Source organism: Tasmannia lanceolata, unplaced genomic scaffold, assembly GCF_043159265.1.
Source record: "Tasmannia lanceolata isolate RefF3 unplaced genomic scaffold, GAP_Taslan_0.1 ptg000006l, whole genome shotgun sequence".
Taxonomy (NCBI): domain Eukaryota; kingdom Viridiplantae; phylum Streptophyta; class Magnoliopsida; order Canellales; family Winteraceae; genus Tasmannia; species Tasmannia lanceolata.
This window is the reverse complement of record NW_027518683.1, coordinates 5,700,260-5,727,985: the sequence shown is the minus strand read 5'-3', so window position 1 is coordinate 5,727,985 and position 27,726 is coordinate 5,700,260. Positions and strand designations below refer to the sequence as shown.

The 27,726-nt window shown below is 37.6% G+C and overlaps 1 protein-coding gene across 1 annotated transcript; it reads left to right on the top strand.

Moving 5' to 3' along the window:
• Positions 1-1,065: 1,065 nt before the first annotated feature.
• LOC143879417 (paired amphipathic helix protein Sin3-like 3) lies at positions 1,066-25,538 on the top strand. Its single transcript, XM_077381793.1, has 23 exons — positions 1,066-1,392; positions 1,751-1,897; positions 1,986-2,163; positions 2,593-2,691; positions 2,827-3,009; positions 3,085-3,166; positions 5,374-5,510; positions 9,762-9,837; positions 9,939-9,968; positions 10,260-10,549; positions 10,656-10,810; positions 13,038-13,165; positions 13,299-13,553; positions 17,761-18,375; positions 18,503-18,600; positions 20,158-20,787; positions 20,954-21,054; positions 21,138-21,276; positions 21,353-21,505; positions 21,634-21,797; positions 22,166-22,277; positions 22,434-22,618; positions 25,244-25,538. Exons 1-22 carry the CDS (start codon positions 1,319-1,321, stop codon positions 22,593-22,595), a joined length of 4,008 nt encoding a protein of 1,335 aa, XP_077237908.1. The 5' UTR covers positions 1,066-1,318; the 3' UTR covers positions 22,596-22,618; positions 25,244-25,538.
• Positions 25,539-27,726: the final 2,188 nt, after the last annotated feature.

Here is a 27,726-nt window from a genome sequence, read left to right as displayed (position 1 = left end):
CGTGATTACTGGCCCTAGCGATTAGTAGAATAGAGAAGATGGCTTACCGACTAACCAAATGATCCGATTATAAGACTCTAAAATCTAGACCATCAAAATGATCAGGCGGTTTTGTAATGGGCGACTAATGCGAACTTAGGAGAAATGGTACATTTTGATAACCCTCTCTTTCATTTCTTTCATTCTGCCTCTCCTAATCCTGAGTTCTAACTATGGCGGACATTCTAGTGGCTGGACTGATTAAAAATAGGTTGGGATCCTAAGAAAGTAAGTTCTTAAAAACAATAGGACATGAATCCAACTGATAAGAGATAAGAGCAAATCGTGATCAAAATGTAAGTGGATTCGATCCTAAGTGAATCATCTGACACCAATGCATGTACTTGTATCCCGCTCTAACCCAAATATATTTGTGGGTTAACCGAAGAAGGGACGTGAAAATCCTTTTTCCGGGCTGTCTTTAACTGAGAAATTATATGATGAAGGGCCTTATATGTCTACTGTGTTGGATCAAAAATCAAGGATGGGATGATGAAGGGTCTTATCTCTTTAACAGCCGTTGGATCAAAAATAAAAAATCAAGGATGGGATGATGAATACGTGTTCATAGGTCCTTCATCATATAATTTCTCGGTTAAAGAAATTATATGATGAAGGCCGTACAAACTGTTAAAATGAGGTATGATAAAGACGTTATTACCCTTAATATTTGACGATCCAACAGCAGCTCCTAAAAAAAAAAACGTGAGCAGCATTTTGAGATAAACCCAGGGCATATACAATTTCTCCTCTTTCACTCCATCGTAAGCTAATCTACTGATATTTGCACTACCATGTTTTAATAGTCGTATTGACTCACCTTGTCTTTTACTATTTAACCAGCTGGAAAATAGTTATCACAATTTCCAAAGATGCTCTCAAAAGCAGATTAAGAAAGATAAGACAATCCCATCAAAAAAGAAGGAAGATAAGACAAGGTGAATTAGCGCAAATAACAAAACTTCGTAGTGCCAATATAAGCACCCTTAATCTAACTAAAAACATGGTTTAGTGAGAGAACCTCGAACACAAATCCTTCTCAGTTTTCCTCCGTATATGTAAATCTCTCACCCGCCCTTCCTCTCTGTTCCTTTTTTTATTCTTTTGGAAACGATCTCTCATTCGAACAGAAATTCCCTCGCTAGATCTGTTCTCTATTCTTGGCTCCCATTTTCTGATCGCATCGTTCTCGGGCCATTGTTTTGAAGGGAGAAAGAGAAATATTCTCCCATTCTTTTGCCTATTGTTTTTGTTGAAGGGGAAGTCTTTTTTAACAACGATGAAAAGGTCTCGAGACGACCCATTCATGGCTTCTCAACTCAAGCGCCCCTTTGTCCCTTCTCGTGGAGATTCGTAAGCTTCAATCTCTCCTTTTTGTTTCTTGTAATGTTAACTTATGCTTCAACATGCTTTTCTGGAATGGTCTTGCCTGTTTTAGGTTTTGTATGGGTAGGAAGCTCTTTTGAATTCTCTGATTATATGCCAATCAGATATTGTTAAATGCCCATTTTTTCTACTTTAGTTGTAGGTTTTCTTATGTTCTATTTTGGATTTTGCTTTGGTTGAAATATGGAAAAAGGGTTTTCAAGGTTTTGCTATATTCTGTGTTTCCCCCTTTTTTGTTGTTTTTCATTTCAATTGAAATTTAGGTTTGGATTTGGGTTTTGATCTATTAGAATTGATTGGATTTCGGTTTTTGTCGTTGATGAAGGTGTGGTCGAACCCAATCTGGTGGTGCACAGATACCAACTACAAATGATGCCCTAGCCTATGTCAAGGAAGTTAAGGAGATATTTCAGGATAAATTGGAGAAATACAATGAATTCCTTGAAGTCATGAAAGATTTCAAGGCCCAAAGGTTTTGATTCCTGGATATATTTTCCTTCTTTTTTGGGATGAAGTAGCACCATATGATTATTGATACAGTTTGCTTGTATTGTGTATAGGATTGACACCACGGGTTTTACATCGAGGGTGAAAGAGTTATTCAAAGGACATCCGGATCTTATTTTGGGTTTTAATACCTTCTTGCCAGAAGGATATGAGATCACGCTTGATGACGAGCCTCCACCAAAGAAACCCGTAAAATTTGAGGAAGCAGTCGATTTTGTAAACAAAATTAAGGTAATAACTTCATCTGTAGGATTTGATTTTGAGTATGATTTGATTTATAGCTTTAGGTCATGTTTGATAGCCATGAACATTTTTTCCATGTAAAATTAGTTTATCAAGTGGTGGGAGAGAGGCAAGGAGGGTGGGAGGGGGAGATAATTGAGAAGGCATGAGTGAGGAGAGGATGAGAAGTGGCTGAACAACAGGGAAAAAAAACTCTATTCAAAATAGAGTTTTTGTTTTCCCTATTTATTAGCCACTATGCACCATCTCCTCACTCCCCCTCTCCGCTTCTCCCTATTCCCCTCTCAACACTTTGTAAACTAATATTCCACGAAAAAAATATGGTTTCCCAACATGGCCTTAAGCTCGAAGGTTGGTTTCATTTGCTGTGGCATTGAATTGCTTTATATGATGTTTAAACTTGTTCACTATGTACAGACTCGGTTTCAAACTGATGAGCAAGTGTACAAATCGTTCTTAGAAATTCTAAATATGTATAGAATGGGGCAAAAGACTGCCAATGAGGTATTCCAAGAGGTATACATGCAAAATCTTGTTGGTTTTTCTCTTTTGTATCTCCCCTCTTTTTGGTTCTCATAATGGACTCCCTTTATAGAATCTCCGATCTTATCAAAGATTATAAATTTGGATGCTTTATTTGTTTGTTTGCAGGTAGCCTTACTTTTTCATGACCATGATGATTTGCTTGAGGACTTCACACATTTCCTACCTGATACTTCACCAACAGCTCCTATACATCTTGCTCCATCTGGAAGAAACTCATCTTGTATTATCTTACGTCGGGAAAAGAGGAATTCTGCTATGCCCCCGATCCGACATTTGCACACAGATAAAGTATGTTTCAGGAATTCCTTTGGATTTCTGTTTATTTCTGGATGCCTAACCTTTGGTTGTACATTTTGTTGTCAGAGGGAAAGCATATCCCATGGTGATCGTGATCTCAGTGTCGACCATCCTTATCCTGAGCACGATGAAAAAACTGCCTTGAAAAGTGAGTCCTTAATTGTGCCATTCAATCATATAAATCTTTATGTGGGTGCCATGCATTTTGTATCTGTGATTTATGGTCAAATATCTGGCATAACTCAACCTGCAGAAATGTCGATTTCATCTAAACCTGCATATTTCAATTTGCAATACTATTTGCTCTTGAAACTTGATGTCTTGAACAATTTTACATTATTCAAGGGGTCATGGTTTTGTTACCTGTTATTTGAGTTTTCTTTGGAACACGCAATCCAAAACATATAAATGTCAAATCATTTATTCGAAGGCTAAACTTATTGAGCTGACCATCTTGATTTTTAATGAAGGCTTTTCTAGCCCATGGGACTCTTTCCACTGTTTTGAAATTTTTTGAGATTATAAGATGTCAATATCATACAAGTAATCCTATTTTGATTATGATGATTTTATGTAGCCATGATTCTTCTGTTGAGTTTTGGGACGAAAAATACTCGATCTCGGCAATCTCAGTCTCACCACAAGTAGTCGTGCTTAACACGCTGTGCGCTACAGACAGAGTTCTACCAGTATATGCCTGTAGCCCAAAACCTATCTATCATCCCGTCCCTACAACCTTTGCCTATTGAGAGTAGTCCTTAGCTATTTGCCTTTTCTATTTTAGGTGTATTTTAGTCTTTTAATGTTCTCAGTTGCCTGTGTATAGACTAATCTGTGACTTTTTATTTAGTTTTTATGATTACTTGAATTATTATTGATTTGAGTTCTTCTTCTCAAAATTTCTTCCCTCCTACTCATACTTCTTCTTCTTCTTCTTTTTCTCTCCCTAGCCTACATTACAATGACATGATGAAAAATGATGAGCAAAGGTTGTGATGCTTAATCATGGTGGATAAGTTGATTATGACCGGGATTGATGTATTCAACAATCCTTATATATATGTGTGTGTGTGTGTGTGTGTGTACATATATATATTTGATATTTGAGTTATTACAAATATCATTTTTCATTCTTTTCTTCAGTCATACTCATGAATCATCTTGGGAGTTGGGTTGTGCAGTCTGGGAACAATCAAGTCCCTTCTTTTTTCAGTTTGAGGCATGGAAAGGATTATTTTATCACTGTCAAGAAACGGGTTTTCCTTTTTGTTTATGGGCTTTATTTGGGATACTATCCATTTTCTTTATTCAATTTTTCCTTTACTTTTCTCAGTATTGTGGGGGGCTTGAACCTGAAACCCTTGGTAGAGAAATATGGCTCTGTCAGGAAACAAATTTTCTTTTTTATTTGAGTTTTATTGGAGATTCTATCCATTTTCTTTATTCAATTTTTCATTTACTTTTCTCAGTATGGAATGGTGGGGGCTTGAACCTGAAACCCCTGATTGAGAGATGTGGCTCCATAACACCAATGTTATTATTTTCATTTATTTCTTATTTGATTTCCATTTATTTTATTAGTATGGAATGATGGGGTTGGTACCTAAAACTCATGATCGAGAAATATGTCCTGATACCAGCGGTCTTATTAGTTATATTTTTGGGTATGGGATGCTGGAACTGGAACATGAAACCTATGGTTGAGAATTATAGTTCCATACCACTAGCCCATGGCACACTTGATTGGGCTGTGTAAAAGCCCCCGAGTCAATCTTTACTTGCTTTAGCAGCTCGGTTTTGTCCCTACCAAGTCAATATAAAAACTCCTTTGACTTGCCCGAGTGAAAAATACCTTGACAGTTAAGGGAAATAATATCAGCACAACCATGTTTTGATTATTGCACTAACTCACCTTGTCTTTCATTATTTAAAGAGCTGTCTAAGGTTATTGCAGTTCCCAAAAAGCTCCAGCAAGCCTATTAAAAAAGAAAAGACAAGCTGAGCTTGTGCAATTTTTAAAACAAGGTAGTGTCAATATCAGTAGCCACAGGTAGGCATTGGCTCTCCCAAATCGACGAGTTCTTGTCCAAGTATGTGTTTTTAAGTTATGCTTATTTTTTATTCAAATATCCTCGTAAATTTTCATCCCTATATTTTCTTTTTATATCGGATTCTTTGGTGAACTTCTACTTGCATGGAGATGTTTTTTTTTGTTGGACTGAAGTTGTAGGTGTAAATGTTCAGTGTTTCTCCTATTTATCCTGTTCTTCGAACCCTTTCTGTCTAATGCATATTAGTTGTTCCTTTGCCCTTTATCTTCCAATAAAATCCCTTTCTATTCAATATTTGTGTCAGGCGTATACAGCCAAGAATTCCACTTCTGTGAGAAGGTCAAGGAGAGGTTACACAATGATGACACATACCAGGAGTTCTTGAAATGCCTTAATATCTACAACAAAGAAATAATTTCTAGATCAGAACTGCAAAATTTGGTAAGCATTTACTTGTCACTCTTTTAATCATCTTAAGAATTTATAGGCCATTTTAACAATATCAGGTAATTGCTTCTGCTGTTTATTTTTTCCTTCCTATGACTCATAACTTGTTTTGCAAAATCTTGTCATACCTACATTAAAGAATAATTTCTAGATCATAATTTTTGAAAATTTGGCGAGCAAAATGTTGGAAGACATTCTAGGGAAGGAAGAACGGCTGGCGAGGGTTGGTATGGGCGTTGACCTGCCATAGGAAGGTCAACTTAGGATCTGACTTGGTTAGCAGTGGGAAGAAAATATTTGTCGGATTTGGGAAATTATTTAAATTTAAGAACACTGGCCCAAAGGATTGATGGCTATCCGACCGTTGGATCATTTCAAATATTCGATTGGTGGTAGGAAAACACTTTAGGACGATCAGGCAAAATTAGATTTGTTATTGTTGCAGTGTGTGGGTGTGTTTTGGGGGGGAGTGTGGGTGTGTTTTGGGGGGGAGAGAGAGAAGGGGGGGGGGGGGATCTGTGGTAAATTCAGATCTGAAAAATTGATCACTGAACACAATCTGACTGTTACATTGACCCAATTTTCTGATGCATGTTAGAAAAATATTAAGCGAATTAAGATATCCAAATCTTTTCCAATTCTGACGGTTCGATCTTCAATTTGCGCAAAAATATCAGCTCTGCAAGATCCAAGGATGGACAGTTCATATCTTTTCGTAGGTTCAGATCCAATTGCTGGATCAACCTTAAACTTGGATATGGGTGGACGGTGTTGGAAAGCACGAAGACTTCATAATTTGAACTCAAATCTGACAGGATCAATGGCTAGGATTCACGATTAGGGCTGACTGTAGAAATTAATGACTAAGAAGCCGGGACGCCGATCAAAGTGCAAAGAAGCAAATGAAGAAAGAAGCAAATGATTGGAGAAGGTTGAACACTTCCAAGAACTGGACATGTTAGAGCATCACACCACTCACCATAGGCATCATGCCCAAGGCACCAACATCATCACACCACTAATTGGATCACGAGCATCATACCCGTGCCCGAAGGCAATGGAAATCACATCAAGCTGCAAAGCAACAAATTCAATTTTCATTCATTAATCCATGCTTCAAATGGCCATAGGCCTACAAATATATAGATTTCACTAACTCTATTTATCATGATTCATGACGCCATTAATGGAGAAGTGAGCCTCATGACACCATTTATCATTCCAGAATTTGATCAGATCCCTCTTGTAGACTCTGAACTTGACTCCCTAATTGAATTTATGTTTGTCTTAGAATGTCCCTCCAAACTGTTAGAGCACTGTGTCTGAATTTATAATTGGTCATCCAGTGTCCTGATAACAATGCATACTTCCTGATGATGATCCTTGACCAAAGGTTGATGGCCTTATTCCCCAGACCTCCATAACCATTTCCTGATTATAGCATTGTTCACTCCCATACCAGCCTTATTGGCTTGCCAACCTTCCAACTAACCAAATGTAGTTTCTTCTCATCGGTACCTCCCCATAAGAATCTCTTCTTTATCTGCTCAATTCTCTTGATGACACTCATTGGGTATGATAAATCGGAATATTTGCCATGATGGCTTTAATAAAGGTAATTCTTCCCCCTAGAGAAACCAAATTGCACTTCTATGTCTCCATTCTCTTCTCCACCCATTCCACGATCGGATTCCATTGTCTTTTTCTTGGTCGATGGATACACAAGGGGAGGCCCAGAAACACTTTGCTTGTGCTTTTCCAATTGGATAATACTATCTGTTTCAAAGTTAAGGAGGGGTTTGGCAGAGTGGAGTTGGTAGTGGATTCTTAGTTTCCTTAATGTAAGGGACAGAGCCAGTCACTGTTATATTTGAAGTATGTGCTTTCTCTTTTTCGTAGATTAAGTTTCTCTGTTGCTGCTCAAAAGAGTAAATGGTAATGTATTTTGAGATCGAGTCAATTTGATTCAGAAGTCTTTAGTCAACCTGAGGAGTGCTCAAACATTGTGAATCACCATAGCTGTTAGAGCTTCTACTTAGAGTGCTTGCTGTCCGGAATGCCACACTTCCTTGATCTTGGGGACCCAAAAGCGGGTTTTGGTAATTGTTTTGGTTCTTGCATGCATTTTAGTGGGGGGAAGGAAACAGAAACATTTTGGCTGTTTCGTGTTGGTTTCGGGAAATTTAAAACCATGACAAAAAGTATGCTGGAACTGAACGTGGTGACACTCAATCGAAATGTCTGTTTCAAAGGTAACGAGGGCGAGGGGTCTGGCAGAGTGTAGTTGCTAGCGGATTCTTAGTTTTGGGGACCCAAAAGTGGTTGTTAATTACTTTTCTTTTCTTTTCTTTTCCTTCATGTTTTTCTTTCTAGTCTTTGCTGCGAAGTGATAATTATTCACTTTGTACACATAGTTTACTTATAAACACTTCACACCTAAGTTGTAATTTTCATTTCATTTCGGCTGAAACGGACCGAAATTTCAGTTTCGGCCGGTTTCCGGTCCGTTTTGGCCGAAATTCCAGATCTGACCGAAATTTCGGACGAAACGGGCGAAACACCTTGTTTCGTCCGAATTGCGAGAGAAAGCGGATAAAAATCAAAAAAATTATCGGGAGTGCCATTATAGCTGTTGGGAGTGTTTTAGACCATTCTACCTTCATTTTATGACCGTTTTATAGCTGTTGGAAGGGTATTTTCTTTCTCTTCGCATCCACGGGCCTTCACCACTATGTATACCCCTTTAACCATTGATTTTCCACACTCTTCTCTCTCACCCCTCTCTTACAAACTTCATTTACCTACTTTCCCACCAACTAAGGTACAGGTGGCGACGACGATGAGGGCTACCACTCTTTTGATTGTGATGATCCTCAACCACCCTATTCACCATGATGTAGTGAGCTGTATGTATGAGAGACATGATGTGAGATGTGATTTAGATATGTGTTTTTTTTTCTTGTTTTTTATGTATTAAACTTGTAGTGTGAACTTTTTTAAGGAATAAAATTGATGTCTTTTTACATATTTGGTTCATTTAATTGTTTCTTATAATTTTTTAACAATTTTTGATTTTTTTTTTTTGGATTTTGTTTTCATATTTTTAACTACTTAAAAAAAAAAACCTCTGGGAAGCAGAATGAAAAGTTTCGACCGAAACACGGAACGAAACAGCCGAAACACTGAGGTGTTCCGTTTACAACTTAGCTTCACACTGTTCACAAGCATGCAGCTATGCACGAGTAAGTTCACAAGCATATATATATATATATATATATATATATATATATATATATATATATATATATATATATATATATATATATATGAGGAAACGGTTTCTGTGTAGCTGCACAGAGAACCTATCTTTGCATGGCTGCACAAACCATGGTGGGGGCCACATTTTTGGGGGGATCCAAAGCATTCATTTGGAAGGCCCTTCCATGGATAGGGTGTGCACAAAAAATCAGCCCTATAGGATCATCCTAACCCAATCAAAGTTGGAGGGGAAAATGGACAGACTCTGTTTCTGCCCATTTTTTCCCTCCACAAATGGCAGGGTTAGGATGATCCTAAAGGGCTGATTTTTCGTACACACCCTATCCATGGAAGGGCCTTCTAAATGAATGCTTTGGATCCCCCAAAAAATGTGGCCCCCCCATGGTTTGTGCAGCTGCACACAAACCATTTCCTCTCTCTCTCTCTCTCTCTATATATATATATATATATATATATATATATATATATACAACCGATGGTGTGGTTAAATAATTTTTTAATTGCATGCATGCACAGCTGTCTTTTAGAAATGATGGTAATTGCCGTATGGTAAAGTTAGTAGTCGGGTTTCTGATACTGGCAATTAGATTCCTTTTTGTTCTTGGATTTGTAGCGGAGATTATCATTGATATTTATTGTTCTTAGAAAACCAATATGTGGGTCAAATTTAGATTTCTTTTTTTTCTTCTTCTCATATTTGGTGCAATTTAGTGGGTATATAACAGGGATCCTTTTCAATATTTTAGTTTTATCATCTAAATAAACAAAAGAAGTTTTGCAGTTGAATTTTTACTTACGTCTTGGATGTGGGGCCACATAGGTATCTGTTTGCCATTCATTACACATGTTCTGTATCCTTGCAATTTTAGTTTTTATATTTCATTAGATCTTTTTGTGCTTTTTTATCATCTTTTGTTGCACATGTTCAGTATCGGTGCTGAAACCTACTGCATTTGTCCCTTCCAGATGGGTGATATACTTGGAAGATATCCCGATCTTATGGTTGGGTTCAATGAATTTCTGGCACACTGCGAGAATATAGGTAATTTTAAAACTTGGAAGTAAATATCGCACCCGGTTTCATAGTTTGTCTTTGGATTTTATTGTTGATCTTGTTTCTAATGGTGGGGACCTTTCTTGCAGATGGATTTCTTGCAGGCGTTTTCAACAAAAGTATGTTACCCAGTAGCTTTGCTATTTGTTACTTGTAATGATTAAAGCTCATCTCAAATGCGGTTTTGTATTATTATTGTTTTCTTTGTCAGATGTTTTCTCCAGATGTGGCCATTAATTCATTGACCGGGAACTTTGTGTAGACGGCCCATTAACTTTTCTATTTTTATGCTCCTTTGAGCAGAGCTTATTATCAAGCATGTCATTAGGTCATTTGTTGGAAATTGTCAAGATATATGAGCATTTCTCCTTTTTGTTGTAAAACGTAACTAAGGTTTTTGGTACTTGTAGAGTTTTTGTGGAACGAAGGACATCTGGATAGACCTTTGAAGTTTGAGGCTAGAGATAAAGAAAGGGGGTGTGAAAGAGATGACCGGGAGAAAGATAGAGACCATATAAGGGAAAGGGATAAAGAAAGGGAAAGGTTTGACAAAAATGTTCCTTTTGTTCCTAAAGATTTCGCAGGTCACAAGGTTTCTATGTTCTCAAACAAAGAAAAGTATATTAACAAACCAATTTCAGAGCTTGACCTCTCGACCTGTGAGCAATGTACCCCCAGTTATCGCCGTCTTCCAAAGAATGTAAATGAAAATTTGACATTAAGCTTTTGATTTTTATTGATAAAACATGGTATTTTCACTTAATCATGTGATTCTCTGGCCTTCTTTTCTTGCTTGTTACTCACAGTATCCAACACCTCCTGTGAGCCACTGGACAGAGCTTGCTACAGCCGTATTGAATGACCATTGGGTATCGGTGACATCTGGAAGTGAGGATTACTCTTTTAAGCACATGCGCAAAAATCAATATGAAGAAAGCCTATTTAGATGTGAAGATGATAGGTACCAAATTTGCTTCAATTTTTTCAGTAATAATGTTTTTACTTACAAGTTTCTGATTTACTCTGACGGATGATAGGTACTCATGTTGACTGACGATATTTAAGTAGTCATTTTTTATGAATGTAGCCGCAGAATAGATGAAACAAAAATAATGGAAATAGGTTTCCAAATCTTTCTTAAAGGTGTTAATCCTTTTTTTTTTTGAATCATAGGTGTTAATCATCTTAAGTCATGTATTATGGGAGATCTCTGTACCTCCTATGATTTCTTTTCCATTCCCTTCTAATAAAGTTGTTACCGAAAAGGGAAAAAATTGAAGAATAGTTAGCCCTGTATGCTGAAAAAAAAAGAGAGACCTGTATACCATGTCATTTTCTGCAAAAGGAGAAGAGTTTCTCTTTTATTTGTTTCCATTCTGAGCTGCTTCACTTTTAAGGCATATTGATTGCTTATAATGATATTCTTATCCTATATATATATATGAGGAAAGTGAAGCTACACCGCCGGTGTAGCTAACTTAGCTACACCGCCGGCTTAAAATACATTGGGCCCACATTGTTTTGGTGATCCAAAGAATTCATTTGATTGGCTCTCACATAGATAGGGTGTCCACCAAAAATCAGCTCCATAGGATCATCCCAACCCTACAATTTGTGGAGGCAAAAATGAACGTGTAAAAACCTTCACAAATTTGTCCATTTTTGCCTCCACAGTTTGAAGGGTTGAGATGATCCTATGGAGCTGATTTTTGGTGGACACCCTATCTATGTGAGGGCCAATCAAATGAATGGTTTGGATCACCAAAACAATGTGGGCCCATTGTATTTTAAGCCGGCGGTGTAGCTTCACTTTCCTCTCTCTCTCTCTCTCTCTCTCTCTCTCTATATATATATATATATATATATATATATATATATATATATATATATATGCGCTCTAGCGCAGCTAAGCTTAGCTGTGCTCAAGCACAGAAACAGGGTGGGGCCACATTTTGGGTGGGATCCAAAGCATTCATTTGATGGGCCCTTTCATGGGTAGGGTGTCCGCCAAAAATCAGCTCCATTGGATCACCTTAGGGTGTCCATTTGTGGGGCCAAAAATGGGCAGATTTGTGGACAAACAGTATCTGTCCATTTTTGGCCCCACAAATGGACACCCACTGGTGATCCAATGGAGCTGATTTTTTGTAGGCCCCCCATCCATGATGGGGCCTTCCAAATGAATGCTTAGGATCACCCCCCCCCCAAACGGCTGAGAAAAGGGTTGCTGCGCTCGAGCGCAACTAGGCTTAGCTGCGCTCGAGCACAGAAACAGGGGGGTGGGGCCGTTTGGGGGGCGATCCTAAGCATTCATTTGGAAGGCCACATCATGGATGGGGGGCGTACCAAAAATCAGCTCCATTGGATCACCAATGGGTGTCCATTTGTGGGGCCAAAAATGGACAGATACTGTTTGTCCACAAATCTGTCCATTTTTGGCCCCACAAATGGACACCCTAAGGTGATCCAATGGAGCTGATTTTTGGCTGACACCCTACCCATGAAAGGGCCCATCAAATGAATGCTTTGGATCCCACCCAAAATGTGGCCCCACCCTGTTTCTATGCTCGAACACAGCTAAGCTTAGCTGCGCTAGAGCGCATATATATATATATATATATATATATATATATATATATATATATATATATATATATATATATATATATATATATATATATATGAGCTTGCAGTTCCTGCGGGTGCCCTCAGCTAAGCTTAGCTGCGGTGGCTCTTTAAAAACATAGGGGCCCCACATTGTTAGGATGATCTGAAGCATTCATTTGAAAGGCCACATCATAGATAGGGTGTGTACAAAAAATCAGCTCCATTGGATCATCCTAACCCCTCCAAAAGTGGGGGCAAAAATGGGCAGATTTGTGGACAAAATGTGTCTATCCATTTTTGCCCCCACTTTTGGAGGGGTTAGGATGATCCAATGGAGCTGATTTTTTGTACACACCATATCTATGATGTGGCCTTTCAAATGAATGCTTCGGATCATCCTAACAATGTGGGGCCCCTATGTTTTTAAAGAGCCACCTCATATAAGCTATATGAGGGCACCCTTAGGAACCCTTTTCTCTCTCTCTCTATATATATATATATATATATATTCTTTACTTATGTATGATTGTTTCATTTTGAAATAAATGATTATGACATCTAGTGTTATGACATGATGTTAGGTTTGAGCTGGATATTTTAATAGAGTCTGCGAATGCCACGACTAAGCGTGTGGAGGAGTTGTTAGAAAAGATGCATGACAATACAATCAGAGTAGAAAATCCAATTCGTATTGAGGATCATTTTACTGGTACATATATATTAGCATATTATGGATGAAAAAAAATCTATAGTCTATTTGTTATTTTAAGATCAATTGTCTCTATAGTTCTTATCTCTGAGCTCTCAATGTCTATCTTTCTCTCTCTTTTTTCCCCTTTTAGCTCTAAATATAAGGTGCATTGAACGATTATATGGTGATCATGGGTTGGATGTGATGGACGTACTGCGCAAGAATGCTGGTCTTGCATTGCCTGTTATATTAAGTCGCTTAAAACAGAAACAAGAGGAATGGACAAGGTGCCGTTCAGATTTTAATAAAGGTTGGGCTGAAATTTATGCTAAGAACTATCACAAATCACTTGACCACCGTAGCTTCTATTTCAAACAACAAGACACAAGGAGTTTGAGCGCGAAAGGTACATTCAAATCTTGATATATTATATTGTATTTGAGGATCGCATTCAATTTTCAATATTAATGTTGTATGCTTGAATTGTTTGAATTTTGAACACTTCCTGCAGAGTATTTGTTGGAATTAAGTATTGAAGAGAAAAATAATCTCGTCTTGAAGCATGTCTAGTTTTTTGTCATTTTTCATTTTCTGGTGTGTTTTTTGTTGGGAAATGATATTTACACTCCTTTGTTTTGATCACACTTAGGGGTGCAACTCGGGTCGGGTTGGACCTGAGCTAGCATTCCCTCAACCCTAACCCGACCCAACCCGAGCCTTCGGTTGAGGATGGTCGACGACCCTAACCCAACCAGCCTCTAAATCTCTCAACTCTAACCCAACCCATCTAACCCGAGATTGGGCCGGGTTGAGTCGGGTTGGGTTCCGGTTCACCTAGGGCCAAAGAGAAAAATACAAGGAAAAAACATAACCCAAAGAAAATCAAGAAAAAAATTAGAGGATGGAGGTCGAGTTGCCAAGGCCTCAACCCTAACCCAAACCGAAATAAAATCTGGTTGGCTTTTTCCAACCCTAACCCTAACCCAATCCGAGGAAATGCCAACCCAAACCGAGCCAAAAATTGGGTTGAACCCGTCGGGTTTGGGTTGAGTCCGACCCAAGTTGCACCCTTGATCACACTTCTCACTTTATTAAACACATTTGATTGACTGTTGATATATTCTTGGGAATTGTAACGGCTTTTAGCAGTTTTTAGAAAAAAGTGTTAAATAAGGGATTGGCATTACTAAAACAAAGAAGTGTGGATATTATTTTCCATTTTTGTTAGTATAATTTTGAGCATATTGGTTATTCACTTATTCTACTTTGGGACGGGCATATATGTTTCAGCTCATGTTTTGATTTCTTACGAACTGCAGTTTCTTTAGACTGATCGTGTTTATATATAACCTTGCTTAAAGGACGAATATTTTAATATGGTCTGACTATTGGATGCTATCAGATTTATTGTAAATAGTAAAATGTTTTGAAATTTGAAAGTAATTAGATAAAAATGTATATCTTTGAGTCTGGAGATAGGGGAATTTGGGTAGAAGAATCTCATAGTAGCTTTTCGGTGAAGTCTTTTGTGTGTCCCTTTTGGGGAGGATGATTCCATGTCTTCTATTGCTGGGTTGTGGATGGCTTCTGTTCCTTCTAGAGTTCAAGCTTTTATGTGGGGCACTAACAAGCTTTTATGTGGAGCATCAACACGCTTGACAAAGTGGAGAAGAGATTTTGCTTGGCTAATATGCTTGCTTTCCAGGATTAGAGCCGGGTAGATCCCTTTTACCTTCTTCATGAGCTTTTTTTCTAACGGATTCATTTAGCCGACCGCAACTAGCTTGGGACAAAGGCTTTGTTGAGTTGAGTTGAGTTGAGTTGAGTTGAGTAATATATGCTTGCTCTGTAAAGAGGATGAAGAATCTAGTAACTACATTTTTATCCATTGTAGGGTGGCATGTAGTGTAGAGTGCAGTTCTTTGGTTAATCTTAAATAGGCTTTTCCAAGTTTTGGCCTTGATGTAACTCTTCTTCTCTTTTAAGTATATTTTGGTCATTTTCTCAAAAATAAAAATAAAAATAATGAACATGTGAAAAAAGAACGTTTGAAGGCATTGTTCTGAAATTAAGTGACAGAGTAAGAGCATTTGATCAAATCAAATTGTAAAAAATTGGACTGCATGATTTTTCTGCCTTTCTAGAAAATTATTAATTTACAAAAAGTACTTGAAAATATGGAAAACTGAGAGAACTACCTGATCAACTGTGTTTTAACATTTTACGTACAATTTTAGTAAATTTATAACGTTCCATGATTTTTTTTCGTTTTGTATGAACCATAAATGCTATCTAAAACTATCACATTGGGAATAGTCATTCATATGAACGTGCTTTAGAATGTTACAACTTCCTCTCATCTTTCCTTCAATGCACAGAATAAAATTTTCATTAAAACTGTCAACAGAAGCTCTATGAATCCCATTTTGGGTGACTTTTTGGTTTAAGAGATTTGAATTTGAAATGTGAATATTTTATAAGGTTCAACTCTGATCATTGGATTTGAGTTGTAATTCATAATATTTTAACATCACCAAATGGTACCATAAATAAACTCGAGAAAGAATATAGGGATAAGATGGATTTGAGTTGTAATTCATAGTATTTTAACAGCACCAAATGGAACCCTAAATAAACTGGAGATAGATGATAGGATAAGATGGAGTGCTTTAGAGATGCACATGCATGTATCCATATTATCATGTTGATGTTTTGCATCTCAATATGAGTAAAAAAATAGAAAAATAATAAATAATAAAGAAGTTGAAACTGTGCAATTAGTCATTACTTATTTACTTGAAGGATGGGATGGAAGGTTGATTTTTTTAATCCGTATCTCCTTATCTTAATGTATTTAGGATCTATCCTAGCCAGTCATGGCATTTTAGGAACTCTCCATCTATATCAGTGTTTCTAGCTTACAAAAACATCCTTGGCTTATGAGAGAAATTCTACGCCACCGCTGACTTTGTTGCAAAATTACTGAAAGAAGCTCTGGTCTTTCTAAGTTTCTTGTAATATCGAAGTGTTAATGATAATGCCCTAGGATTTGTAAGAAAATACCCAAACCCCATTTTACATAATCTGTTATTCATTAATCTGATATACGTTATTCTTTTAATCATTTATGCCCTATTCATCATCAATCATTGGACGTGTGTAAAAAATGTTTTTGATTCAACTCTGTAATTTTTTTAGTTTCATAATAATAGAAGGCGGTCTTAAGAGTACCTCAGTTTGAAGGTGCTCCATTTTGCGATAGGAGGTTGTGGGTTCAAGCTGGCTTACCGACCAAAAGAAAAGTGATAGTTATAATAAGCGGGCACCAGTAGGCCACTACTACAAAGTGCTAGACAGCAGCCTGAACATTTTTATTGTAGCTACTTACAAGTTGTTAATGTAAGTTAGATCCAAGGATTTGGCTTTTTAATTTTTAAGATTTTAATAGCACCAGAGTAACCATAGAAAAACAATAAAAAAACCCTCGGAGAAAGTTGATAGAGTACCCCTAAAAAGTGCTAGAAGTAGCCAGAACATTTTGTATTGTAGTTGCGTACAAGTTGTTATTGTAAAGTTAGATCAAAGGATTTGTTATTTAACTTTCAGGATTTTAATAGAACTGGATTAACCATAAAAAAACAGAGGAAAAAATGATAGGATAAAGTGGAGTGCTTTAGAGAGAGAGAGAGAGAGAGAGAGAGAGAGACACACACACACACACACATTCATATGTAACCATTATTTTCATAATCTTAAAGACTAGGGAAAAGAAAAGAAGAAAAAGAAAAGTAAAAACAAAGTTCAGACTGTGAGACTTGTCTTGGCTTACATTATTGAAGGATGAGATATAAGAGATGAAGCTTTTTATCAAAATCTCTTGATCCAAAATATATTTAGTGTCTTTCTAAGCCAGCACGATACTCTAAAACCTAGCCATCTTGAACCCAGTGATTCTGGCTTACGGAACTTCCATTGTTAAAAAATTCCACCACAACACTTACTGTTACAAAATTGTTAAAATGACCTCCTTTTCTACATTTTCCGGTAAATTCTGTAAACATTATAAATTTACAGTGTATCAAATTTTCAAGAAAATGCCCAAATGCGTTCTTGGTTAATCGATGATTCATTATGAATCATTGGAAGTATTTAAAAAATGTTTCCGATTTTACACTACGTATGATTGTTCATAACAATCTCAATCTGACCAATCATATATTTGTCACAATCTTCTGTTTCTGCTTAAAACTGCTCCTTGGAATTATATACTTGGGACAAAATCAGAAGTGGATAAAGGGCATCACAAGTCCCAACAACACTGATTACTGTGATAGTCTTATTTTTGTCCTCTGATTTTCGAGGAGACCTTCAAAATGCTGCATTTTCTCAAAGAGCTCTACATGCAATGAGATGAGATGTGTGGTCCCTTCAAAAGTGACACTGCTTGTGGAAAATGTGAAGATTTATTATATTTTCTTTTGCCAAACTTTTGTACCTCACTTCTAAATTTCCTTTTATTGAAATTTTATCCATATCTGTATGTTTTTTCATCATTGCTTGGAGTTTTGCAATATTGTTCTGATGATTTATTTGTCGTGCTTTTCACTGCACAGCTTTATTAGCTGAGATCAAAGAAATCAATGAGAAGAAGTGTAAAGAAGATGATGTACTTCTTGCTATAGCTGCGGGGAACAGGCGGCCTATAATTCCAAATATGGAGTTTGAGTACACAGATTTGGGCGTCCATGAAGACCTATATCAGGTCATCAAATATTCAAGCAGTGAGGTTTGTACAACTATGGAGCAGTTGGATAAAGTTATGAGGATTTGGACTACCATCTTGGAGCCCTTGCTAGGTATTCCACCCCGACCTCTTTGTGTAGAAGACGCAGAACATTTATTAAAAGCCGAGAATCATGCTGTTAAAAGTAGTGTAGCAAGCATTGGAGAAAGTGATGGAAGTCTTCGCACAAATGGTATCATCACTAATTTTAAGGAACTAAACCCTGTTGGCAATGGTGACAGCATTCCAGCAGAACAAGCTAGCTTATGCAGGGGTACATTGGTAAATGGAGAAAGTGTGGTAAAGGACGATGGTTATCATGATGAAATCTCAGGAGTCAACATACAAGCTGTGTCTAATGAACCCACAATTGACTCGAAGTCCGACTTGGTTGCTAATAGAGTGGAACAGAACCTGGGTAGAACCAGCTTGGAAATTACATCAGGTTTGTGTATTGGTTCAAAGCAACTGGTTCTTTCATTGGTTTTCCCGTAGTGAGAATTATTTTTTCCCTTGGATTTTGAAAATTGGACTAGGCTGCTGAGATATTTCTTTTTTATTATTATTGCTAGGGTTTCATAGGACACCTTCCAGACCTGGTCATACTGCCACTGAGACTGGGCCAGATACCAGGCTTAACAATAACAATGAAGTTCAACCTTCATCAGAGGTATGAGTTCATAATTTTGTTTTTTCAATTACAAAGGTCCTAACCGCAATGAAGTTCAACTTTCTTTTTTTATTTTCAAATACAATAAATGGACATTTTTGGGTCCATCATTTTGTGTTGGTTTTGCAATTTGAGTTTGTTTCCTCTCTAATTATTATGTCAATCATGTATCAGGTAAGTAAGCTTACTTCTGTTCTTTCCTTTTGAAGGAGCTGCTTTTGTAGAATGCCATCCATAAGTTAAATATTCTAGAAATTTAGCATGAATAATGATTTGTTGCTAGTTGAGGGCTCGCTGAGCTAACTTTCTGATTATGGCGAATTCATTTATGCGTAGCTGTTCAAAATGAACTTGTAATAATCAGTAAACTGCAGAAATGTGGAAACTCAGAAGTGTAGAACATATAGAAAAACTGTAAAAACACTGAAGATATTGATATTGTATATGACAAACCATCAGTGGATTTGCAGATCATAGGTCCTTTGGGAGAATAATTTTGGACAAACTGAAATATCAAAGGAAAGAGGGGAGTTGGATCTTTCACAAAATGAACCTCTGAAAACTAAATTAAGGTCTCATAAAGATAAGGTCATTGATAATACCTTGGGAGAGGATTTGTGTGACTAACACTATCTTTGAAAAAATGTTGTCTTGTTGAGTACCTGTGTCAGGCTCATGCTAGCATGCTTATTAAGATGAAATTTATGTATCACTTTTTTTCCTTTTTCTTTTTCTCCCGTAGCCTTTTATATAATATGTACAAAATTTTAGTGTAATATTTATGTTTGCAGATACACGCTTCTTTAATATATACAAAATTTGCAGATACATACTTTTCTTTTTATTTTCTTTCTATATTATCAATTTACTATTCGACGTGTTGGCATTTCCAGTTTCTAGGGTCTGAAAGCCTCGTTCCATGACACCGATGTACATGTCCACGTCTAAGTAACATAGGAAGAGATTTAATAGAAGACAAGAATTCTTATTTTCTTGTCGAGGGTTTGGTTTGATGGAAATGGTAATCGGTTCCTTGATTCTTAAAGCGCAAACCAAAACAAAGAAAACGTGTCCGGAATATCGGATGGAAGAAAAATAACCCATAAGAGAACTTTGGCAAGTACAGTTCTAAGTTGGCCATGCTCAGAATTGCATACCTTTCTCACTTCACCATGTATACATGTGGTATGAATTATCATAAAAACGATGTTTATATCAAATCCATTTTGTTTAGTATTCTGTTTCCATGGCACACATTCATTTTGGGAGTTTGATTTAAGGCACTTAAACCTGATTTGACCACTTGCAGAAAGCCTCAGACGTATTGGGCACAAGTATTATCCGTATAGTGATCGAATTATATATAGTTTGGTAATGTTGATAGATTTCAGTTTCTTTTGGTGACATGTCTTCCTCTTGGAGAAGTCATGCAAAAAAGTGTCTTATGTTTGTTGCTGTATACAGTACGGAAAACACATGCTGCTGATGTCAATGATATAGACACCAGATCTAGGAGTTTTCCCTAAGCAGTTATTTTTTTTCTTTGTTGGGCTGTAGGGAGGTGATAATATGAAACCTGTTATATCAAAAAATGGGGCATGCATGACCGAAAGTTTCGAAGTTGAAAGAGAAGAAGGTGAAATATCACCCAATGGGGATTTTGAAGAGGATAATTTTGTGGTTTCCGGTGATAATGGTGTGGATGCTGTGCCTAAATTCGAGAATAATGCTGCCAGCAGTCAGTATCAAGTCAGACATGGAGGAGGAGAAGAAACCTGCTGTACGGAGGCTCAAGGAGAAAATGATGGTGATGCCGATGATGAGGGTGGGGAAGGTGCTCAAAGATCAACAGATGACAGTAAGAATGCATCCGAGGGTGGAGAAGAAGATTCAGGAAGTGTGTCTGGTGATGGTGAAGAGTGCTCCCGTGAAGATCATGAGGAAGGGGAAGATGTGGACCATCAGGATAATGATGCGAAGGCTGAAAGTGAAGGCGAGGCTGAAGGGATGACTGGCGCGCATGATATTGATGGAGAAAGCACGTTATTGCCATCTTCAGAGCATTTTTTGCTCACCGTGAAGCCTCTTGCAAAGCATGTGCCTTCAGAATTGCTTGACAAACAAAATAAAGATTCTCAGATTTTTTATGGAAATGATTTGTTCTATGTGCTTTTTAGGCTTCATCAGGTAAGGGCCTCTCTCTCTCTCTCTCTCTCTCTCTCTCTCTCACACACACACACACACACACACACACACACACATGCACACAGATATATATATATATATATATATATATATATATATATATATATCCTTTTTCTAATTTCATTTTTGTAACCATTCTTTTTGACAGACTTTGTATGAGAGGATACTCTCAGCTAAGATGAATTCATCTTCTGCTGAAAGAAAATGGGGAACTCTGAAGGATACAACCTCTCCTGATCCATACGCGAGGTGAATTTTCTTAACTTTCGTTATATTGCTCTCTAACTTGAAATCAAGATTCATTCTATTTAGAATGTCTTTCTGACGTGCAGATTTATGAGTGCATTGTACAATTTACTTGATGGCTCTGCTGACAATACAAAATTTGAAGATGATTGCCGAGCTATTATTGGAGCTAAGTCCTATGTGTTGTTCACATTAGACAAGTTGATATATAAACTTGTCAAACAGGTATTTTCCTTATGGACCATCCGTTTTTCATAGTTTTTTTCATTAACATTTTTCTGATTTGTGATATTTGTTTCAGCTTCAATCTGTTATGTCAGATGAGATGGCCAATAAGCTTCTCCAGCTCTATGCATATGAAAAATCACGGCGTCCTGGAAGATTTGTTGATTTAGTATATCATGAAAATGCTCGCGTTCTTCTTCATGACGAGAACATATATCGATTTGAATGTGTAGGTTTAAGCAGCTTTGCTTTCTTTTCTGATATTAATATAGTCTGCAATTTATATCGTATTAAAATAGAAAATTTATAAGTGTGTATTTGTTTTCTAGAATATAATAGTCTTTATAATTGTTGCAGTCATCCAGCCCAACCCATTTGTCTATCCAGCTAATGGAATATGGGATTGAGAAACCTGAAGTGACTGCTGTTTCCGTGGATCCTAATTTTGCTGCTTATTTGCATAATGAGTTCCTGTCAGTCGTTCCAGGCAAAAAGGAAGTGCATGGTGTCTTTCTTCGAAGGTATGGACATAATTGATCATATTGTTTATGTTAAAAGTATAAAAGATTAAATAACACCATCTCCAACGGCTTAAGCTTTTGGAGTAATTGGTTGTTTCACATGTGGTATCAGAGCAACAGTCATAGGTTCAAGTCTCCTTGACATTTAAAATCCACATGTAATGGCCAACCCAAAAAGAGGGGCCACATGTGTGACATGTAGGCCAACCCTAAAAAGAGGGGCCACACGTGAGGGGGAGTGTTAAAGCATAAAAGATTAAATAACACCATCTCCAACGGCTTAAGATTTTGGAGTAATTGGCTGTTTCACAGTTTAAATAGTCTCACTGTTGATAAGTTATGATGATGGATTAATGTTTGTATTGCAGAAACAAGCGAAAATATTCATGTGATGATAAGTTTTCTGCAACATGCAAGGTTATGGAGGGAGTTCATTTGTTTAATGGGTTGGAGTGCAAGATATCTTGCAATTCCTCGAAGGTATATTTGTCAGTGCTCAATGTTGTAAAGTTCAAATTTTAACATTGTTTTGGATGCTTCATACCTATGCGTGCTTGTTTATTTTGACTTGTGAAAATTTAACACTTTGTTTATTTTTAGTCACTTAATTTTTTTTCCCGAATGTGCATACCACAGATGTCTTATTTTCTAGATACAGAGGATTTCTTGTTTCGCATGGGAAGAAAAAGGAGAAGAGGTCTACTTGTAGCCAGCTCATTGTGCCATGAGCAAGCAAACTCATTAAATGTATACGCTAAAAGGTTACAGCGGTTCCATAGATTTCTATCCGGCTCCTAATATGCCTTGCCATGATAGAAAAGGTATATTATGATCTTTCCTCCATGAACGTACCTGAAAGTGCTTCTTTAATTTGATACTCTATTATTTTATTAATTTATATTTTTCCAAATTTAATGCTTAGTTTTTTGGTGCATATAAAAAGTTTGTTTCTTAAGTGTTTATTCATGATTGGTTTCATTTATGTACACAAGCATCCAATCCAAACTTGCATGCATGCCATTCTGCTCACATTTATATCGATACACTATTCCATAGTTTCTATACGACACTAGAAAGGAAATTGAATGAAAAATTGTTCTTTGGACTTACCAAATTTGACTCACCAGCTGAGGGGAAAAACTGGCAACTGTGTTGAGTTGATGAAAATTTGCTAGAAAACAATGAGAAAATGGAAAAAATCATGAAAATAAAAAATAAAACTAAAAGAAGAGGGTGGAAAGAAAAGGAGTGAAGAAGAGTAGAAAAGGTGACCTTGTGCGCAAAATTGGACCCGAAATTCAGCATAAGAGATCTGCCAATGAAAAAGCTGATCAAATGGCGAAGGAAGGTGTGGAGATGGAGATCATAGAGGTATCAAGGATTTCTTGATGATAGTGGCTTGTAATTTGTTCTTTTAGCAGATCCAAATCTGGTCTCTGCTCGCTGATAATTGTTATAATCAGCTTGTCCGGTTGCAGTTTCAGTACAAGTGGATAAGTGTGTCAGTAAGGGTAATGGGATACTGGGATTCCAGGATATCAGGCTTGGAAAGGGATGGGATGTAATGTAGTAGCTATGGGGACATCTTGTCCCCAACGATGTATGTTTGTTTCAGGTGTTTGAATAAAATTGTCACTTTTCAAAAATAAAATAAAATAAAAATCTATTTGGGTTTTTTATTGATGAGACAAGGGGAATTCTCAATTTTGTGTTGTGGGGGCGAGCTATATACCATTCAAGAAAAAAGGGTGCGGCCTATATGAATTGCATGTGGGTGGGTGGGTGTATCTGTGTGTATTGCATATGCAGGAAGTGGGGCATTCCCCTAATTCGTTTAGGGTGGGGGGACTAACCTCATTACTTCCAAAATACGAGCAGGCAAAAGTACAAGTAGTGGCCACCGGTTTGGTGATCCAAAACCTTTCATCTTCTTAGCCCTGCTATGGATAGTTCCTTCATCAAAAAGGGTGCGAGCCATATGAATTGCATGTGGGTGCGTGTGTTTATCTGTTTGTGTGGCTTATGCAGGAAGTGGGGCACTCCACTAATTCATTAGGGTGGGGGGACTAAGCTCATCACTACCAAATTATGGCCAAAAAAGGGTGTGGCCTACATGAATTGCGTGTGGGTGGGCTGGTTTATCTGTGTGTGTGGCATATGCAGGAAGTGGGGCACACCGCTAATTCATTAGGGTGGGGGGACTAGCCTCATTACTACCAAATTACGAGCAAGCAAAATTAAAAGTAGTGGTCACCGGTTTGGTGATTGAAAACCTTTCATCTTCGTTGCCCTGCTATGGATGGATCTTGCCCCCAAAACCTTTCATCTTCAGGCTTTGTATTCAATGAACTAACGATTCTTTGACGGTCAAGTCATCATTGTTTTGGATAATCATCAGTTATTTTGAATTAGGATCTTGATTTCAGCAACTTCTGTAAACAAAAACAAGTTGTAATGATCAACAGATGAGGTGGTGGCAGTATGCAGTACATCTCCCTTACCAAGCCACTTCAGTAACTTAGCATTTCAAGCACATGGATCTGTCACAATTATTTGGGAACACTTCTGCCAGTGGAGTGGACTTGTGACAGTGACAGTGTGTGATCACATCATCCAAATGGTCTCAATAGTCTGTTATCTGGAATCTACACTGTCTGCGACTTGAATCAGAATGTACACTTGTCACTCATACTATATCTCTGTGATCATGATTTTAAATTAGAGACCTTTACACAATGGTGGACATAGGAACAAATCAATGTGCCCTGGTGCCCGATGTTACCATGTTTTTTGATACAATTGGAAAACCTAATGACCCTTCAAATCCCTCAAGTAGTAATATGGTGTTCAGCTGATGAATCTTATCCTTCTTGTTCCTTGTATATTATGGCCCTGTTCGTTTCAGATTGTGACAACCGATTGTGAGCCCAATAATCGGTTGGAGGGCTCACAATCGGCTGTCACAATCTGAAACGAACAGGGCCTAACAGTAGGCCCATCGGTATGTGGTTGCATTTTTGACTAAATATCATCATTAATAACGGCTTTCCTCCCATCTAATTTTTTATCTCGTCGTCTTCATTTTCATTTCTTTACTGATCTTCTGCTCTTCTTTTTCTAAACCTTATTACCCCAAATTTTGCAAGGAAGTCCAATTTCATCACCAGAGTTATATTTTAACTTTATTATACCCTAACCCTTATCCTGATTGCTCACGTCATATATGGCTCAAGTGTTCACTATACCATTATGGTTGTTCATAGTCAGAATGCAGATGGCAAACGTAGTGTGATCAAATGATGCAATTACTTTTAGGGACCTCTCAAGTATGAGGAGTGAATTAGAGAGGGACCCTTTCTTTTAGCTCAGCATTTTGTCTGTTAAGTAGATTGGATTGTTTCAGCCTTACATTTTGCTCTTTTGTTTTCTTGTCTCTTCCCGTGTAGGAATTTTCTGATCGGCTAGTGATGGTCAAAGATACATCAATACAGAGCAGATATATACAAAAGACAAGAACAAGAACAGAGAAACCAATAGAGAAATCAGGATGGAACATCACCAATTGGGAAGATGCCTTGCAGATATAGTAATATCTTTTGTAATTTTGTTTAGTGGCATTTTCAGCCACCATGTATATATAGATAATAGTATATCATCCTTCATGTTCTTTGTTTTTTAAATGATCATCCTTCATGTAACCAGCCCTCTGACATAGGTTTAATTCATTATTTTTTTGTGCTCTCTCTCTCTCTCTCTCTCTCTCTCTCTCACACACACACACACACACACACACACACACACACAGATGGGTCTACTGCAATTCCATTGATCCCATCATGATCTGGTGATCACTTATAATTTCTGAGATAAAAATGTTAAAAAATCCTAAAAATTGTACTTCTTAGATCAAAGAGTTGATCAATGGCTTGGATGAAACCATCAAGATGAGATTATAGTCAATGGGCTGGACTAAGCTAATGTTGCCCCACTAGATCTACTGACGATCACCCTAAAGTGCGCCACATGTATGGTGTGTAAAACCATATTACCAAAATAAATAACGACTCATCTTTCTACAATAATTTGAAATGAAAAGATTATGCTCGCATTATGTGTCCCCATCTTGCTAACGCGGTAACGTTTTGCCAGTTTATACAGGTGGCCCGTTTGTGTGCGTTGATTGCCTCTTATGTTGGTTTCTCAACAACCACTCTTATGTTGGTTTAAATTTTTTTTAAAATTTGAATTTTTTAAATAACCCTATTTCTTTCCCCAAATTAAAAAGCGGGGAGTGATAAATCGACCCCCACATATCTTAAATTGACCCCATGTGTCTCTTTCTCTCTCTAACCCAGAGGGGAGAGAAAGAGACGTGGGGGTTGATTTAAGATATCTGGGGGTAGATTTATCACAAACGCTTAAAAAAAAAAAATCATGTTCATAGATACGTTCTACCGAGAATTATTCCCTGTAATAAAAAAAAGGGAAAATTACATTTACACCCCCTCTAGTTTTCCACTTCCACTCCTATAGTTTAAAACGTGACAAATACACTCCTATAGTTTCAATTTGTTTCAGGTAGGCCCCCTCAGCTGAAGGTTCGTCCATAGATTGAAGGGTTAGGATGATCCGATGGAGCTGATTTTTTGAGTACACCCTATCTATGTCAAGACCCATCAAATGAACGCTTTGGATCATCCAAACAATGTGGGCCCACATTATTTGGATGATTTTTTGGTAGTGTTTGGATTCGGGTATGGGCCCACATTATTTGGATGATCCAAAGCGTTCATTTGATGGGTCCTGATAGACCTGGCAAAAGTGACCCGTGCCCGCGGGTCGACCCGACCCACCCGCAAATTTGCGGGCACGGGTCTAAGTTTTAGTGACCCGTCAAAAACTAACCCGCGGGTGACTCAACCCGCAAAAACACGGGTCGAGTCGGGTCAACCCGCGGGCACCCGCACTTTTACAGTATTTTTTAATTTTTTTGAGAATGTTATCATCACTACTGTTTTTTACGAGGGAACTCCTCACTTTATAAAAAGTACGGTATGGCCTGCACCATAGGATTATCCAAACCGTCCATTAGATGGGCCATAGCCTAAATAGGTTATGCCCCAAAATTATTTCCATTGGTTGATTCTAACCCTCTGATCTATAGAGGGTTAGGATCAACCCTCTAACATTCAGATTGGAGGGTTAGGATCATCCTATGGAAATGATTTTTGGAGCATAACCTATTTAGGCTATGGCCCATCTAATGGACGGTTTGGATCATCCTATGGTGTGGGCCATACCATACTTTTAATAAAGTGAGAGTGCGCTCATAAGAAACAGTAGTGTTGATAACATCTCCGTCTGTTTTTTATTTTATAAGAATTTGCTACCAAGCTTCTCCTATGGCAATTTCTCGGCAAGTGGCCATCGGGGTGTTCAAAGATACGAATGTTGCTAGGCAAACGAAAAAAAGTAATCATTACACACAAAAAAAAGTAAAAAAGCTAAAGTTATAAAGTTTTAAATGAAAATTACCTAAAAATGATTATAAAATTATAAAATTAAGAAACAAATACCAATAAAATATAGAAGGTTATGAAAATTACGGAAAAACAGATGCTGTCACCGAAATTTTTACCCGCAAAAATGCAGGTCATTTCCTCACCCGACCCGTGGGCCCGCACCCTCATATCCCGCGGGTTGACCCGGCCCGACCCACCCGTTTGCCAGGTCTAGATCCTGACATAGATAGAGTGTACCCAAAAAATCAGCTCCATCGGATCATCCTAACCCTTCAATCTATGGACGAACCTTCAGCTGAGGGGGCAAACCTCAAACAAATTGAAAACTACAGGGGGGTGTATTTGTCACGTTTTAGACTATAAGGGCGTGGAAGTGGATATGTCATAAACTAGAGGGGGGTGTAAAT

Excerpts from the sequence above, each read along its gene's own strand:
- LOC143879417 (XM_077381793.1), top strand. The coding sequence starts at position 1,319 with ATGAAAAGGTCTCGAGACGACCCATTCATGGCTTCTCAACTCAAGCGC. Across the intron at positions 9,969-10,259 it reads TGCAGGCGTTTTCAACAAAA|AGTTTTTGTGGAACGAAGGA; the intron begins GTATGTTACCCA and ends TGGTACTTGTAG. Across the intron at positions 13,554-17,760 it reads AAGGAGTTTGAGCGCGAAAG|CTTTATTAGCTGAGATCAAA; the intron begins GTACATTCAAAT and ends TTCACTGCACAG.